This window comes from Syzygium oleosum, unplaced genomic scaffold, assembly GCF_021117445.2.
Source record: "Syzygium oleosum isolate NSW1041296 unplaced genomic scaffold, Sole_v2.1 Sole_v2.15, whole genome shotgun sequence".
Taxonomy (NCBI): Eukaryota; Viridiplantae; Streptophyta; class Magnoliopsida; order Myrtales; family Myrtaceae; genus Syzygium; species Syzygium oleosum.
Genome location: NW_026607499.1, coordinates 6,228,916 through 6,244,106, shown reverse-complemented (window position 1 = coordinate 6,244,106; position 15,191 = coordinate 6,228,916). Strand labels below are relative to the sequence as shown.

At 39.7% G+C, this 15,191-nt stretch overlaps 1 protein-coding gene across 2 annotated transcripts; it reads right to left on the bottom strand.

Annotated features, from left to right (window-relative positions):
• Positions 1-1,457: 1,457 nt before the first annotated feature.
• Positions 1,458-9,007, bottom strand: LOC115675482 (glutamate--cysteine ligase, chloroplastic). 2 transcript variants are annotated; one of them, XM_056318246.1, is made up of 16 exons: positions 8,879-9,007; positions 7,687-8,032; positions 6,742-6,892; positions 6,505-6,612; positions 5,773-5,865; positions 4,881-4,964; positions 4,690-4,758; positions 4,542-4,612; positions 4,391-4,459; positions 3,966-4,059; positions 3,774-3,863; positions 3,604-3,684; positions 3,345-3,437; positions 2,657-2,737; positions 2,508-2,577; positions 1,458-1,829 (listed from the first exon to the last, which is right to left on the bottom strand). In XM_056318246.1, exons 2-16 carry the CDS (start codon positions 8,022-8,024, stop codon positions 1,741-1,743), a joined length of 1,581 nt encoding a protein of 526 aa, XP_056174221.1. In that variant the 5' UTR covers positions 8,025-8,032; positions 8,879-9,007; the 3' UTR covers positions 1,458-1,740. The 2 variants fall into 2 exon arrangements, 1 of the variants encoding a protein (XP_056174221.1); XR_008818029.1 differs by lacking the exons at positions 1,458-1,829; positions 8,879-9,007 and adding an exon at positions 2,965-3,023 and having other exon boundaries at positions 2,524-2,577.
• Between the last annotated feature and the right edge of the window lie 6,184 nt (positions 9,008-15,191).

Below are 15,191 nucleotides of genomic sequence, written 5' to 3'. Positions count from 1 at the left end.
TGCTCACACACTGCTCATCTCATAGGTCATCTTACCAGTGTCTCACCATAGTCTCATGCAAATTAGTCCACAAGCTCTAGTTCTAAGCTTTGACCAAATCAATCAGAAGATGGGCACCGAAATTGTATCCGAAGACTAGCAGACCGTGCATAACTCAAACTCTGGATTTGCAGCGTCAATCCAAGAGTTCCGAGTACAGAAAAACCGGGGTCAACTGATTGTCCCCGCATTTTCCATTTTACATCTTCTACAGCTTCTGAGCCAATGTTTGCTTTGCATAACACAATCGCCGTCATGTCGATGGCAAAACAGCGGTCATGTCGATGGCAAAACAGCGGATCGCGTACATGTGCAAATGGTCTAAAGAAGGTACTCTTTAACATCGTCTTTCCACACAAATATGGAAAGAGAACCACAGATGGCATGAGCCGATGGAGGGCCAAAACAAAAACCTTTGCGTGGTTAAACTCTTTGAGACACCTTGTAAATAAAGAAGATACTGTCTAGGCTTATTCTAATAGACCGACAGAATCACATTGCAGAAACACTTTGACTATCATTAAACAGTGAAACATCTAAGAACTCTTCGAAACACCCAAATATCCGCATCTAGATTCAGTCATTTCATAATTTTTTAAAGTTTCACTAATATTCTAAGCCTTTGATGGGAAAGAGAGAAGAAAAGTAGTAGATAAATGCGCTAAAATTAGTAACCAGGGATAACTGTGTAAAAATTCATAAACCTATTATATAACGGCAAATTCAGTCATAAACCTTTCAATTGTACCAATATAATCCTAATTTTTTTTACGATTTACTAATTTATTCATTCCATCCAATTTCGACATGAAATTGGTGATGTGGATAGGCCGGCACTAAATTCAGACCTTTAATATGTTTGGCCGGTTCCCGGCCTACATTTTTTTTTTTTTGGTCGACCTGGCCTACATTAATCGGCAAGCTTTTGGTGGGATTCCAATGGTGACGTCCAATTTCCAAGTTATAAATCCTCCAACGTCCCAGGCGACCATGCCAATTCGGGGTTGGGACTTATTTGTTGAATATCAATGCACTCATTCTCTCTGTCAAGAGGAGTGCAAGCATCAAAGGTCGATCACTTCAAAATCAAAGCGTATTAGGGTTTCCGCGTTAAATCTCCTTCTTGAGGTTGTTTGTAACGGTATTAACGACCAAAGGACTCAGAAGATGGAGGAGGATGCGGAGTTAGGCCTCGAGCACATTAAAACAGTTGGTGGTACAGAAGTTCAGTAGCACACTTGCAGGCGGGCGAATCTGATATGAGATAAACCATTAAAAGCTACTACGCATAGATAGAGCTGGCAATTCACGTTGTGTTGTGTCGTGTGTCGAAATAGGGGTATGACTCGCATATGGATATGAATTGTACAGATTACTCCCCGAGAGACAATGAAACAAGAAGATCGACCATATAGTGCTGCTTCACCAAAATTTTCTAAAGTTCAAATTCACTTGTTCACTCGAATAAATTTTATTCAGGGGATACAATGATTGATATTGAAAAGAAATAAAAGATCAATGGAAACTGCATGAGAAGCCTCATGAGAAAAATTTTACATGATAACTTAATATGCCAATTGCTACATTTAAGACTACAAATAAAGGCCAGTCAGAAGATAAACACGCAAGGTTGAATCCAAAGGACTAGACACGAGCTTTGCAGAACCTGAAACCCGGGTGGTGCAGTAACTATCTAAAACTTCAGTACAATAACTCCTCGAAAACGGGATCGACTGATTGTCCCCATTTTCCATTGTACATCTCCAAAAGCTTCTCGGCTGGAGTCACCCCTGCATTAAACAATCATCCACAGTTGGTCACGATTCAGCTAATAATAATACATGTATTGCAAAGCCAGTGGTCTGGGCCTATCCACCATTACGGGACAAAGGCAACAACCGAGGGCCAACCAACTTTAGCCCATTTGATTAGACAGCCAGACTCAATCCCAGGCCTGTGCGCGTGAGTGCACACGTGAGAGAGAGAGAGAGAGAGAGAGAGAGAGAGAGAGAGAGAGAGAGAGCCCTTAAACAAGATGTATGACTGATCACATGGTTTAAGTGAAAGAAGAAAGCAAACAACATTTAATCTTCCCCAGATTTGATCTTTAACAGCTGGAAAACAAATGTTATAGAAAATGGATGTACAAAGTACCGTACTGAAGGGTGAATAAACAGTCACTTCACATGCAGTAACACAAGACATAAGTCCGTGGTCACCTTATCATTGTACTTTTTTTTTTTTGGTCGGAACCTTATCATTGTACTTTGCCAGTCCACAGGTAGCTTAAATATCCCAAAAGGTTAAAGATGCACTAGCATAGTTGACATTTGGGAGAACCAATCGTGTGAATCTAACCCACACAAGTTTGGATGTGCATGCATGCATATCTTTTTCTTGCTAAGCATATACATGCACATATCTAAGTATACTACATGGCACACGCAAATGACAGATAAGCTAGTCACCTGTTCTCACCACCTCTTTCACCTCATTCAAGAATCCCGACTCCTTATAGCCTCGTCTCTCCAAGCCATCCTGTAGAGAACAAATTATGCATCTGAAAGTGGCAAATGAAACAGCACTAACTGAGCAACAAGAAGTGCGCAAAAGATACCTTCGCCAACTGCACAACATATTCGGCAAGATGCCTCAAGTACCCATCTCGAAAAGGAGTTTTTAAACCAGTCTTTGGGACCTGTTAAATGAATATCAAGACAAATTTTAAACACGCTTATGGAACACTGTAGAAGGAGATTGGAAGTCGACATGAAAACTTGGATATAAAGTCAGGACACCGAGTTATTTGAAGGGAATGAAGAGTCGGAGTTAAATCTTTAAAACCAAAATATGTGCATTCATCATGTAATTTCAGGACAGGCAATGCAGGCCCATACAGTGAATCATGTACTAAAGCAGAAATACCAGCAAAATAGGGTTAGTCTAACGAACAAAGAGTACAGGCGAATAAATAGGTTGACATCCTGCAGTCAGAAGAGAAATGAGGCCACAGTTGCAACCAGTGCAAGAAGAGATTTGACTTCTAAGCCCTAGCAGTTTACTCCACTATAATTTTCTGCATAGGTGGTGGCGAGACAAAAAGAGAAGCAGGTTCCCAAATTCAGACAAATCACTGGCGTAACTTGATTAAGTAGGGTCTACCACCCTCCACTATCAGAACACGCACCTCCTTGCCAGATCATTTTCCCATATAACTCTCGTCTGACATTCATAGATGAAACGAGCCAAAGCTGGTGCCCAAGTACGCTTGTGCAATGGCAAGGATAAGCATGACACTATCTTACCTTATTTCTCAACATCTGCCTTTCTTCCGGGGTCCAGTCTGCAATCATGTCTAGGACATTCTGCAGCGAAACTTCATCATATAGCAAACCCACCTGGTAGAAGAACAAAAATAAACATAAATAGCACGGATAGAATCCAGAAGCTCGAAATATGACATCGCAGACCGCTGATCAATACAGATCAATCCTATTGGACGTTCACTATTGGTTATGCACCAAACACACGGCCGCAAGAAATCAAATTAATGAGTAAGCCTACCCAAAACGCTGGCAGGGCACATAGCCTCCTCCAAGGTCCTCCATCAGCACCTCTCATCTCTAAATATCTCTTCAACCTGACCTGAATAAAATAATTAACAGAGGATGCTTCACTATCTGGTATTCGGGAAAGAGAAAATCGAAGCATGTGATCGGACTGCTTATAGTAACCTCAGGAAATATTGTTGTCAAATGGTTCTCCCAGTCATTCAGAGTTGGAAGTTCGCCCGGAATACAAGGGAGTTTACCCACCAAAAAATCCTGCAATCATGTAACACAATTAAAACTAGGTAGAACAGGAAGCAGGCCCTGGTTTATGCTAGAAAGGAAGGGGGAAATTCGATAGTAGGGATAGATTGAAACCCGGAATGACATCCCACTACAGTCTATGTACTTCTTCTTCCGGTAGACAAAATACATCGGAACATCAAGAGCATAATCTACATACTGCTCAAACCTGCACCAAGTATGACAAAAATCACTACTGGTTTTCTTCAGGAAAGATCAGTCTCTGAAGCAAACAACAATAAAATGCATAAACAAGGAAGCTAACTTATTAAAACATCATTATAAAAGTTGCCTATAGCTCTTGATTGAGTAATATAAGGTCAGATCAACAATTATCATAAATAGTAAGGCCCAAACCAAATAATTTATATCAAAAGACAGGATTGAAAGAAAAAAGGAATAAATATATATGACCGAATGAAGTACTTAATTTTGCCACAACCAAAAAAAATAATTCTCCTGATTTTTCCACGAGGCAAACTAAAGAAAGAAAAACTTACCCAAAGGAGTCATCAAAAACAAAGGGAAGCATGCCAGCCCGGTTATTATCCGTATCGGTCCAAATTTGACTGTTTAAAGATTAAGAACAACTTAGAACCCTTTTAAAGAAGTCAACAAGGAAATGAACAATGGTTGGTGACTTTTTTGGACCTTCTCATGCTAAGAAAACCATTTGGTTTTCCTTCAGTGAAAGGTGAATTTGCAAACAGAGCTGTCGCTATCTGTTATTTATGCAGCTGGTCAGTAATGTTACATTCAAAAAATTCTGGACTACATATCAAGTATTAGCAATTCTTACAGGCTGCAAAGCAAGACCAGCTCGAAATTTTCTGATCATATCGGCTTCAGAACTGAAGTCCAGATTGACCTAAAGAGCATAAATTAAGATAAACAGAAGTTAAACTTTGACTAAACTGGAAGCAACAGAACCAGTGAAAGAGCAGACTTCAAAATTTTGACCGGAAAAAATTACACAAGATATTATCTCACCTGAACTGTGCATGTCCGGAACATCATATCAAGACCAAGGGAGCCAACCTTGGGCATGTAATTCCTCATAATCTCATATCTTCCCTGAGCCAAATATTTTGTCAGCATGCAATTAGTAGAATTATTCAAATGGCACCACACAGAGAAGTAGTATTCTTGGCTTTTAAATCTGAGCAATTTAAAATGAATGATATCGATGAAGAAGAAGAAGATTTCAAGATGTTCAAGTGAAGGCAGGAAATGCAAAACCGAAACTGATAAAAATCACGGAACAATAACACTGAGTTATACGAACACCAGAAAATGGTAAAAAGGTCCCCACCCACACACAACCTTGTACTACACAATGTAAATTGCAGCATACGGCGTAGACTCGGCTCTTACGTAAAATTTTCAAGAACGTATTATAGAAACATATACTGTCATTTCCAAATTGTAAGTAGTCCTCTCGTGATACTCATAACAAGGCTCAATAGATGCTTATCTTCACATTTTACTTTCTTATGTAGAATAGAGACAATGCATTTTATATGCTCGAAAGGTTATATGAGAACAAGTCGTGCACACATCATCAACCTAAGCACAAAATTAGGCAAACATGCCAGTCAAAAAGTTGAAACATATTTTTTTTTTTTTTAAAAGAGCATGCCATGCTGTTGTGATTTGATCCTTTAATATAACAATGCATCCAAATAATGACCATAGACCATTTAAAGAATCACAAGTCCAAACCATTATTGTGGAACCATAAGTGGTCATGAAGTATTGGAAAGTAATTATGAAATTACAGTACTATAAAAATAAAAGGAAACATATATATTACGAAAAAGCATATTTTAGCAAGATCCTTTCCCTTCTTAAACTATAGAATCATCTACAAGCCCATTAATACCTTTGGCATCACAGGTATATCTTTAAGTCCCCATTTAGGCTGAAAGCCGATTCCCAAGAAACCTATTCCCATCTCTTCTGCAACAGCTTTTACCTGAAATGAATATGGTAAAAAGAGAACATGACTCCTCCTAGATGCTGTAAATAAGAAAGAACAGCATGATGTAGTCATTTCCTGTTCCAGAAATTAATGCTCGCATGCAGTAACAGAGACATCTGCATCCGAGACAGGAGTTAAATATAAGAAGGTAAATAAGGGGGATAAGTGCACTCGAAGTCTTAAAACTTGTCACAAAAGTGCAGATGAGTCCTAAAACTTTCAAAAAGTGCAATCAAGTCCTAAAACTTTTCGCGAAAGTGCCATCGAGTCAAAAAACTTTCAAAAAGCGCAATTAAATCCTAAAACTTATCAAGAAAGTGCAATTGAGTCCTAAAACTTTCTAAAAGTGCAATCAGCAGAAGGACTTGGTTGGACCAATTGATTGCACTTTTTGAAAGTTTTAGGACTCAATTGCACTTTCATGACAAGTTTTAGGACTCAATTGCACTTATCCTTAAATAAAGATGAGAAGAGAAACTGCCTCCTTAAATTAAGATCATGAGAGACCTCAACCATCACAAGTAGTATATTTGAGAAATGTCTCCTCAAGAATATTGATTTGAAGCACATGCTACGTCAAACAAAAGTACATCATAGGCTAATCCAGTACACAATTTTCTCATATCCGCTGACCTGGTAAAGGTGTGAATTAACTTCAGCACAAGTCTGATGCAGAGTTTCAAGAGGTGCACCACTAAGCTCAAATTGACCACCAGGCTCCAAAGATATACTTTGCTTCCCCTGGCCCAAATTTTTTTCACAAACATTACCATTCAATTAAATGATTTGACCATATAAAGTAAACCTTAACTGAACAATCAACATGTACTCTTTTTAATTTCAGTATACATACTCAGGTAAGAAAAGTACCTGTTTTAGTCCTATTATGTAGTCGCCTTCCATTACTTTTTCCCAGTCAAATCTTTCGGAAATACCATAAAGCAACTCGGAAATTTGTTCATACTTCATAGGTCGTAAAGTTTGAATCTCAAAGCCAAATTTCTCATGTTCGGTTCCTATTCTGCAGTTAAACATGATTAAGTTGCATACCGAGGCAAAACAGTCACAGATGATGACAAGTCAATTTAGAGCAATTAACGAGACCATAACTGAAGCTAGAAAAAAAAAATCAAAATATTGACATTCAGAACATGTAATTAGAAAACATTTCTTAACTGAACGGAAGCGGAGTCAAAGGCAACATGGTAGGACTTCACTTTTTCAGAGGCTCAATTTTCATGCAAAATTGTTATCTCCACTTACATGGGGAAAGTTCCATTTGGCCCCTATCATGGACAAGAAAGGAGCATGGCAACAAGATACTGAGAATAAACTGACAAATACACCGCAGAAGTCAGCCAACTTAACAATACCAAATGAAAAACAACAAAAAATATGACCAAAGATGCTTTTCTCACTTGAAGTGATTGTTAGAAATTGAGTTTTTTGAAGGGAAAAGTACAAGTCAGTGTTATCTTTCCACATTCGGGACCGCGACTCTGGTCTGAAGCAAAACATACTCAGCAAACTTAGGGGATAAAGTTGTAATACACTATAAGGGAATTAAGATGATAACAGATCAAACTAGCGCCTGTAACACAGTAAAGATACAAGCGAAAGGAAAAGAGTTGAAACAGTCATAAGAGATCACATCACCTCAAGAGAAGAACTAAATTAGTACAACTAAACTTTCAAAAATACCAATATCTGCTAAAAGAATAACAAGAAGGAACCATAACCTTTCAGCAGCTTCTTAACATGAAATGAATAGCATAACCTTACAGAGCACTCACTGCAATGAGACAGGAACTCTACCTCCATTTTTCCTTGGGCTTGCATCCAGAGGCAAGATATCCTACGAGATCCTCTTTGGTCAGCGGTTCTGTTGCAACTGCCACATCTTCCGTGGGAGGACTAGCAGCAACTATTCCCCAACGTCTCCTCTTGCATCTCCCCGACACATCATCTATACGCAGCGAGTGTGCAATCTTTGACGAACAACATGAGGAGGAAGGAAAATTGAGGCAGTTTATTTTCGTTCTGGCTGTCTCGACATTATTAATCGTGCCAAAAACCAGATTATAACCCGATCTGCTCTGCATTATCTCGTTCCTGAGTTTGCATGAGGGACTAGTATTGGATATGAGTGCCATGGTTTTACCTGTCGTAGCACAGTTATTTTCCCACATTAGAAAGAAGTAAAACTGATAACCTTCATCACTCACTAAACTTCCAGCACAATCAATCACGTTAATTTGTATACACGGAAGCCATTTAAGGTGTGTTTGTTTCACGGAAAACTCAATATTTGAAAAATATTTTCCGAAAAATAATCCCTCGCATCGCTTGCAAAAACAAAATAAATGAAAAATATTTTCATCACCCACGAAAATAGTTAGTAATGAATCGTTGTCGATGATGAAAACATTTTCCGTCGACTAATTTTTCCAAGCGACGTGACTAATCATTTTTTCGAAAAGTGTTTTCCAAATCTTTTGAGTTTTTCATTCAAGACTTCTCGTCATCTCCTACGGTTCGAGTAACTAACAAGACACGCATTGACAGACATAAGATCACGACATACTCTTGCGAAATCAAGCTACGGCTTCTCGCTTTTATCATCAGCAACAATTACTGCCCTCCGCCCAAAATCGAAGAACAGATAGCGCAGCAACACAGAGCCTATTCTACTCGGGGAAAAAAAAAAATCAGAAACAGTATCTGCAATCGCCTCCATACTGACATTTCAATAAACAACCGCGGTTCAAACCGAGCAGCACCACACAAATAATCTCCCCCCCCCCCCCCCCGGCGCTCCCGCCGTCGCTCCTTTAGAGAAAGAAATCATCAAACCACGAGCGAGAGGATCCGTTCCGCCGTCAGGAACAGCGGAACGAACACGAACAAAGCCGGCGAATCACACGCGATCGACCGAACAAGGCGCCCGGCACGGCGGAGACGCGCCGGAGCATGCAAACGGAGCTCGAAAAACGACCGGAAATTTTACCTTATCTCCGGCAGAGAATCCAAGCTCTAGGGCTCGATCGCAAGCTCTCTGCGCGAGAGAGATGCCGGGGGGTGGGTACGGCAAGCGAGGGTGGCAATGGCGCCGTATTCGTCCTTCCTTCCTTCCTTCCTTCCTTCTGCAATGGCGTTTTTATAGTCCCATTTTTATTTTTTTTTCGGGTTCGATTTTTTATTTTTTTATTTTTATTCGCCCCATCATGTCGCCACTTGCTCTCGATAAGGAACTGGGCGGCGGACGGGGTGCGGCCGTGACCTTTGGCTTTCCCGTGGTCCCGCCGGTCGGGCCGTGACACGTCAGCTCGCAGAGATCCTGCGATGCGAGCAGCGGCCGCGCAATCTTCCTCTCCTCTCCCCCCTCTAGCTTTGTTCTTTGGAGACCAACCGGAACCACCCCCATTTTTTTTCCGATCTCGAAATTATGGAGGCGGCCCCCCACGTGTAATGATCTTGTCCGGCGAATCCTCCGAAGGTGGTGAATAAAACTATTGAGAAAACGACGCGAATGGCCTGAATTTTGGCCCAATATGTTATGTGATCTTTGAACTTTGGCTCAGTATGCAATATGAACCGTGGACTTTTAATTTGTTCAAAGCGGTCTCTAGATTTTTGGTACGTGTTCAATTTGATCATTGGACTATATGGAAATGGTCAAATGTTGTCCCTAAACATTGAACATCACACGTACCAAAAGTTCATATATCACGTTGAGTAAATTAAAAGTTTGGATACCACATTACGCATTTGAGTAAAGTTCAAGGACCACATTCAATGAATTAAAAGTTCATGAACCACATTGCACGACTGAGTAAAGTTCAAGGACTGCATTAAACGAATTAAAAGTTCATGGATAACATTGCGTATTGGATTAAAGTTCGGGGACTATTTGTGTTATTGTCTATAAACAATTAAATGAAGAAAGATTGCAAATTTTAATGCATAATCAATTACCGATTAAGCATATTTAACGAAACACCGGTTAACAAGACTCGCTCTTTATAATCCGTTTGTTTTGCGAAAAATGAATAATTTTGGAAGACATTTTCCTAAAAATGATCGCCTGTATCAATTACAAAAATGCATTAATGGAAATTTTCTTATCATGCGCAAAAATGTTTAAATCATAAATTGTTGTTGATAATGAAAATATCTTCTATTGATTAATTATTTCGAGCAACATAATCGATCAATTTTAGAAAAATATTTTCTAAATCATTCATTCTTCGCGAAACAAACGGAGCCTTAAACATGATTTCTTTTTTTCTTATCGCTGACGAAAGTTTCCTTAGCATGTCGCCATAAAAATCAGTACACTAATTCGAATTATTTCCTAGGTTTCTTTCTTCTCGTTTGTCCCTCGACAAGATAAGGAAAGAAATTTGTGCACGCTGATTCCACAACGTGCATAATCTCCTCAATATTTTTGTCATACGTATCTAAAATTTGCAAGTAGAGATGTTGTACTATTATCGTTCTTGCGTTGACCTCGAAATTCACTTACCAACCCCAAAATTCTTCTCGAGGGCTGGGATGGGGACGCGTGAGCGAGGGAGAGCAAGGTTTCGCAACCCGCACATAACACGCATAGATACAAGATAGGATCGGTAAAAAGAATATACCTCGAAGAACTGTATTTTTTCAAGCATTTAGGAATTTGTGCAGGAGATTCCCTGGCGCCATCGCCCCCCCGCTCATCGTGTTCAGAATTTAATAATCAAATCGCCGTCACGATCTTGAGGTTTGATTTACTTCAATTTTAATATTCAAAGTCGCGAGACGGTGTGACCCGATGAATCGAGGGAAGGCTGGTGCTCGATGCAATTTTTATGGAACATATAATAGAATATGAGGGGAGTATCGAAGGTAATCTTCACTTCTCGCGACCTGAAGTGAGGGTGGAGGAGTAATCGCCGAGCACTGACCCACGCGTATGCCGATGCTAGCCGGGCGTAGTCCGCGACGGTGGCGCGCTATGACGGTGGCGGCAACGTGCGGCAGCGATGGCGGTGGACGGAGACGGCACTCCTGGGCAGTAGCAAGGGTGGAGGTGCATGGAGAGAAATTATGTTATGAGGATGTCGTTTGGGGTGAATAGAGCGACAAGGGTAATTTTGGAAAGCAAACGATAAAATAAAAATTAAATCAACAGTGGGAATGTACTGCGGATGTTATTTGAAGTGTAAAACTAAAATTTCATGGTGAAAATTGTCTATTTTGAAATTTGAGGATGTAAACTTATATGGGCGAAAAATTGGAAGATGGTTTTTTTTATTTTATTTATTTCTTCTTTATAATTAATCAAATTTGATATAAAACTCCTATATTTTGCCTCTCGAGTTAGGTATTGCAAATTCCTTTTATCTCGCCTTTCTAAATTAGGCTTTTGCATCTGCCACCGATGTTACGGCCTAGAATTCCTTATATCATAATGAGTTTTGCTTTTCCCATCATGATAAAGACAAACTACAGGACCATCCAGACCACGAGATATGAAGAAAGAATTTACCATGGTTTCAAAATTGAAACACGAGATCGATCTCGTCATTTAGGCACATGGTTTCAAAATGCTTTGTTAGCTAAAACCATGAAGTTTGAGGCTCGATAAAAGAGAAAATACCAAAAATGTAAATATCTCTTATTAACATTTGTATATCGAATATTTAGCTACCAAGTTGTGTGTATATATCATGTAGCACTTAATTACTTTTGGTCAAGCTGGATCACTTAATTTAAGGCTCCGTTTGTTTTGCGGAAAAAATGTGACATTTTTTAAAAATGTTTTGCGGGAAGTTATTTTTCAGGAAAATAACAATATTTTTCGGTGTTTGATTGAAACCTCAAAATGAACTAGAAAATATTTTCCGTCGTTTGATATAGAAAATTCTGATTTGATTTTCTTTTGTGCACTCCTTTTAATAATTTTTTTATCTTTTCTTACATTTTTTTAAAAAAATATTTTTAATTTTTTCTTTTTGTCTTTTTTCCTTTTCTTCTTCCTTCTTCGGCCGATCATCCACCTTGCCAAATCGGGCGAGGTCGATGAGGCTCGAGCCTCACCAGATCGGCCTCGAATTCCGAGCTTCGAAACCTTAAGGCCGCCTTCTCCTTCGTAGGTTTCGCTTAGGCTCCACGACTAAAATCCTCAGGTCCATAGCCAACCGGATTCAATCCCCGACGAGCCCTTTTTTCCTTGACCCCAACGACGACAAACTCGAGAGGGCCCAAGCACACACCGCTTGCACTGCTGCTATTTGCCAAAAGCCCGTTGCCGGCCCCCACGCTCCGCCCGCAAGTAGCAATGTCGATTCCGGCCTCGGGAAGCAACAGATTCTCGAGTTGTTCCACAATCGCATTAATCTCTCGCATGTTTCTTTTTGCTTCCTATTTTGACCTCGATCAAATATGATCGATACTCTTGATTCGTTTGGTTACTCGAAAATTGATTTTTGCTTTTCGGATAGCAGAAACCATTTTCTCCTGTTTTAGGAGACCTCTTTTTCGTTGATGGAAAAAAAAATTTCACCGCTTTGTTTTTTGTGTGCCAAACATCGAAAAATTCGGAAAATAATTTTTGAAAAGTTATTTTTCGCGAAATAAACGGAGCCGAAATATTCAATGTATAACTAGTCAAGCCACTTAGGAGGGGACTTTAGTGTCCTCGTCCGGACATTTTTCTCATTGTCATCGATCCATACGAGGAATTCGAAGTTGACACTCGCGATAGCGTGCACTTGGTCACAAAAAGGGTCACGGCAGAATCGAAGTTGGATTCATCAACTCTGCTGCCACTTGTCTGCGAGTCCCGCGACGGCTGATTCAACCAAGTGAAAAGATTCATCGCCCTCCTCCTCCTTTTCGGACATTATTTCTCTTTGCCCTTTTTTGGGTATTATTTATATTAAGCTGGTTAATCACGACAACATCGTAATCATATAATGTTGGCGCAGCCGCTAGAGTCCAAATGGGTGTAGTAGTGTCATGTCACGAACTATAATGTAAGTAAAGCATCAATCATTTCATCCCGCCTTGGCCTTCTTTGTTAGCCAAGGACACATCTCGTCATTACTTGCGATTCAATCCATCATTTGTAGAAGGACAAGACTAAGATTGCCTCACCTCGAAAGCCCCGATGGCGGGCCTTGATGTGATGAGCCGGTATTCAAATGCAATCCGATGCTCGAGCGAGGAACAAAATGGATAATATGTTGTCTTATTCGCGCAAACGTGAATGCTGATGACCTTTTGGGGTTTTCGGATAGACATAAATTCAACAGACGAGTCCGAGACAAAAAATTCGAGGAACGCGCGAGAAGACGGACATAATTTCTTTTCCCGAAGAAGTTATGTGGGCCATAGACCTATCAAAATGGGTCATAAACCCATTTCTTAACCCATATATTATTAAATGGGCCATAACTCATAAATGAGTTAGTTATATTTAGTAAATGAGTCATGAATTGGTATAAGTATATGGGTGTTAAATGGGTCGTAAACTCAACTCATCTCTCTCTCGCCCTCACTCACTCCGCACTCTCATCTCATTTTGGATATGAGTTTTTCTAGATTTAATTAAATATGGATGTGTTTTAGCAATATGGGTCGGGTTGAGTAGGGGTCAAGAAAATTCCATTGCGCATAAATGGGTCATAAACGGGTTAATGGGTCAATTTGGGTTGGACCATTTATGACCCGGCCCAAACTTAATCCAATCCACCCATTTGATAAGTCTAGTGGCCCATAATACCAATTTGGAAAGCTCATTTTATGCCGTGGCTAGAATGGGCTTTGTGTTTTTAGTAGTTTCGGGTCTCAATCCATCGCTTAGGCACATTACAAAGTTATTTTATGTCTCTTTTTCATGTTATTTTAGGTTTTTGTTCTTTCCGAAATCTTTTGCCACTTTAGGTTATTTTCGGGTTTCTTGTGTCACATGGGGTTAGCAGAGTATTATTTACCTTATCGTTTCGCAATTTCAAACAACTTTCGTCATATTTTCACGGAAGTATAGGAAAAAGATTTCTCTATATAGTTGCACTCGCGAGTGTTTACGCCTGGGTGAGTTCACTCATGTTTATATCATTTTTGTTGCGCCACATATACCCTTACTGGGCGGGAAAATTGTCCAGAAAGTCCTAAACTTATTGCTTTTTTGCCGATTCAGTTCTAAATATTTCAATTTTGTCAATTGAGTCCTAAACTTTTTTCACGTTTTGCCAATTGAGTCAATTCAGCCAATTTTAATTGGAAATCGCTGATGTGGACGTCAGTGGTGCCCTGAAGGACGGCCGTCGTTGATATGAACAATTTTTAATAATATTTTAAATATTTTGATGAATTTTTTCTTTCCTTTTCTTTTTCTTCGTCCAAGCCCGGCGAGGGCCTTTAGCCAACCCTCCCCCCCCCCCCCCCCCCTCGCTAGACTTGATAGAAAAAGGGAAAAGAAAGGAAGAAAAAGATAAAAAAAACAAAATAAAAAAACAAAAATTATAAAAAAAAATGATCCACGTTAAAGCCGGCCGTTCTTCATCTCACTACCAACGTCGATATAAGCACTTTTCTGTTAAAATTAACCGGATGGACTCAATTGGCAAAATATGAAAAAATTTATAACTCAATTGGCAAAATTGAAAAATTTAGAATTGAATTGGCAAAAATGCAATAAGTTTTAGGATTTTTTGGATAATTTTCCCTTTATCGAGCTCTATTCAAGGATGGACAAATTTAAGCTTACTTTAGCTTATGTTAACAAGGATAAATGGGAAACGATTATGACGGTCATGTTCCTAACAACATTACCTAGTTTCGATGTTGTTGTCCACTTTTGTGAGGAAGACTTTTCCGCGCACATTGTTGAGGGAAAACAAGATAGAAAGGGAAACTCGACAAGATAGTTGCTCCGTTTTGTTTGGCTCTGAAGTGGATATTGTAGCATACCCCGGTGTTTGGTGCCCTTGAATCCACTGAATCGGGTCCATGCCAATAATTATGGAGGTCTTACATGCTCAACGGTTGTGATAGATCCGCTCTAGCCAACCCGAGTCCATACAAATTAACTTTTTTCACGAATGGGTATCTTGTTATCGTATCTGTGTTGATTATTTGTGCCACTGCGTCCACGTGATTGCAAAGCGTATTGTCAAAATAGACAAGAACGTGCAAATTCATGTAAATCAATATAGGCTTCACGCTTGTCATGTCGTGCGAGGTTGAGCTTAGGTCCAAGTCCTGGTTTTTTGTCCCTTCAAGAGTTCTCAGTCCTAAATAAGAAGAGGCCAACGGCGTTGGAAGGGAGCTAA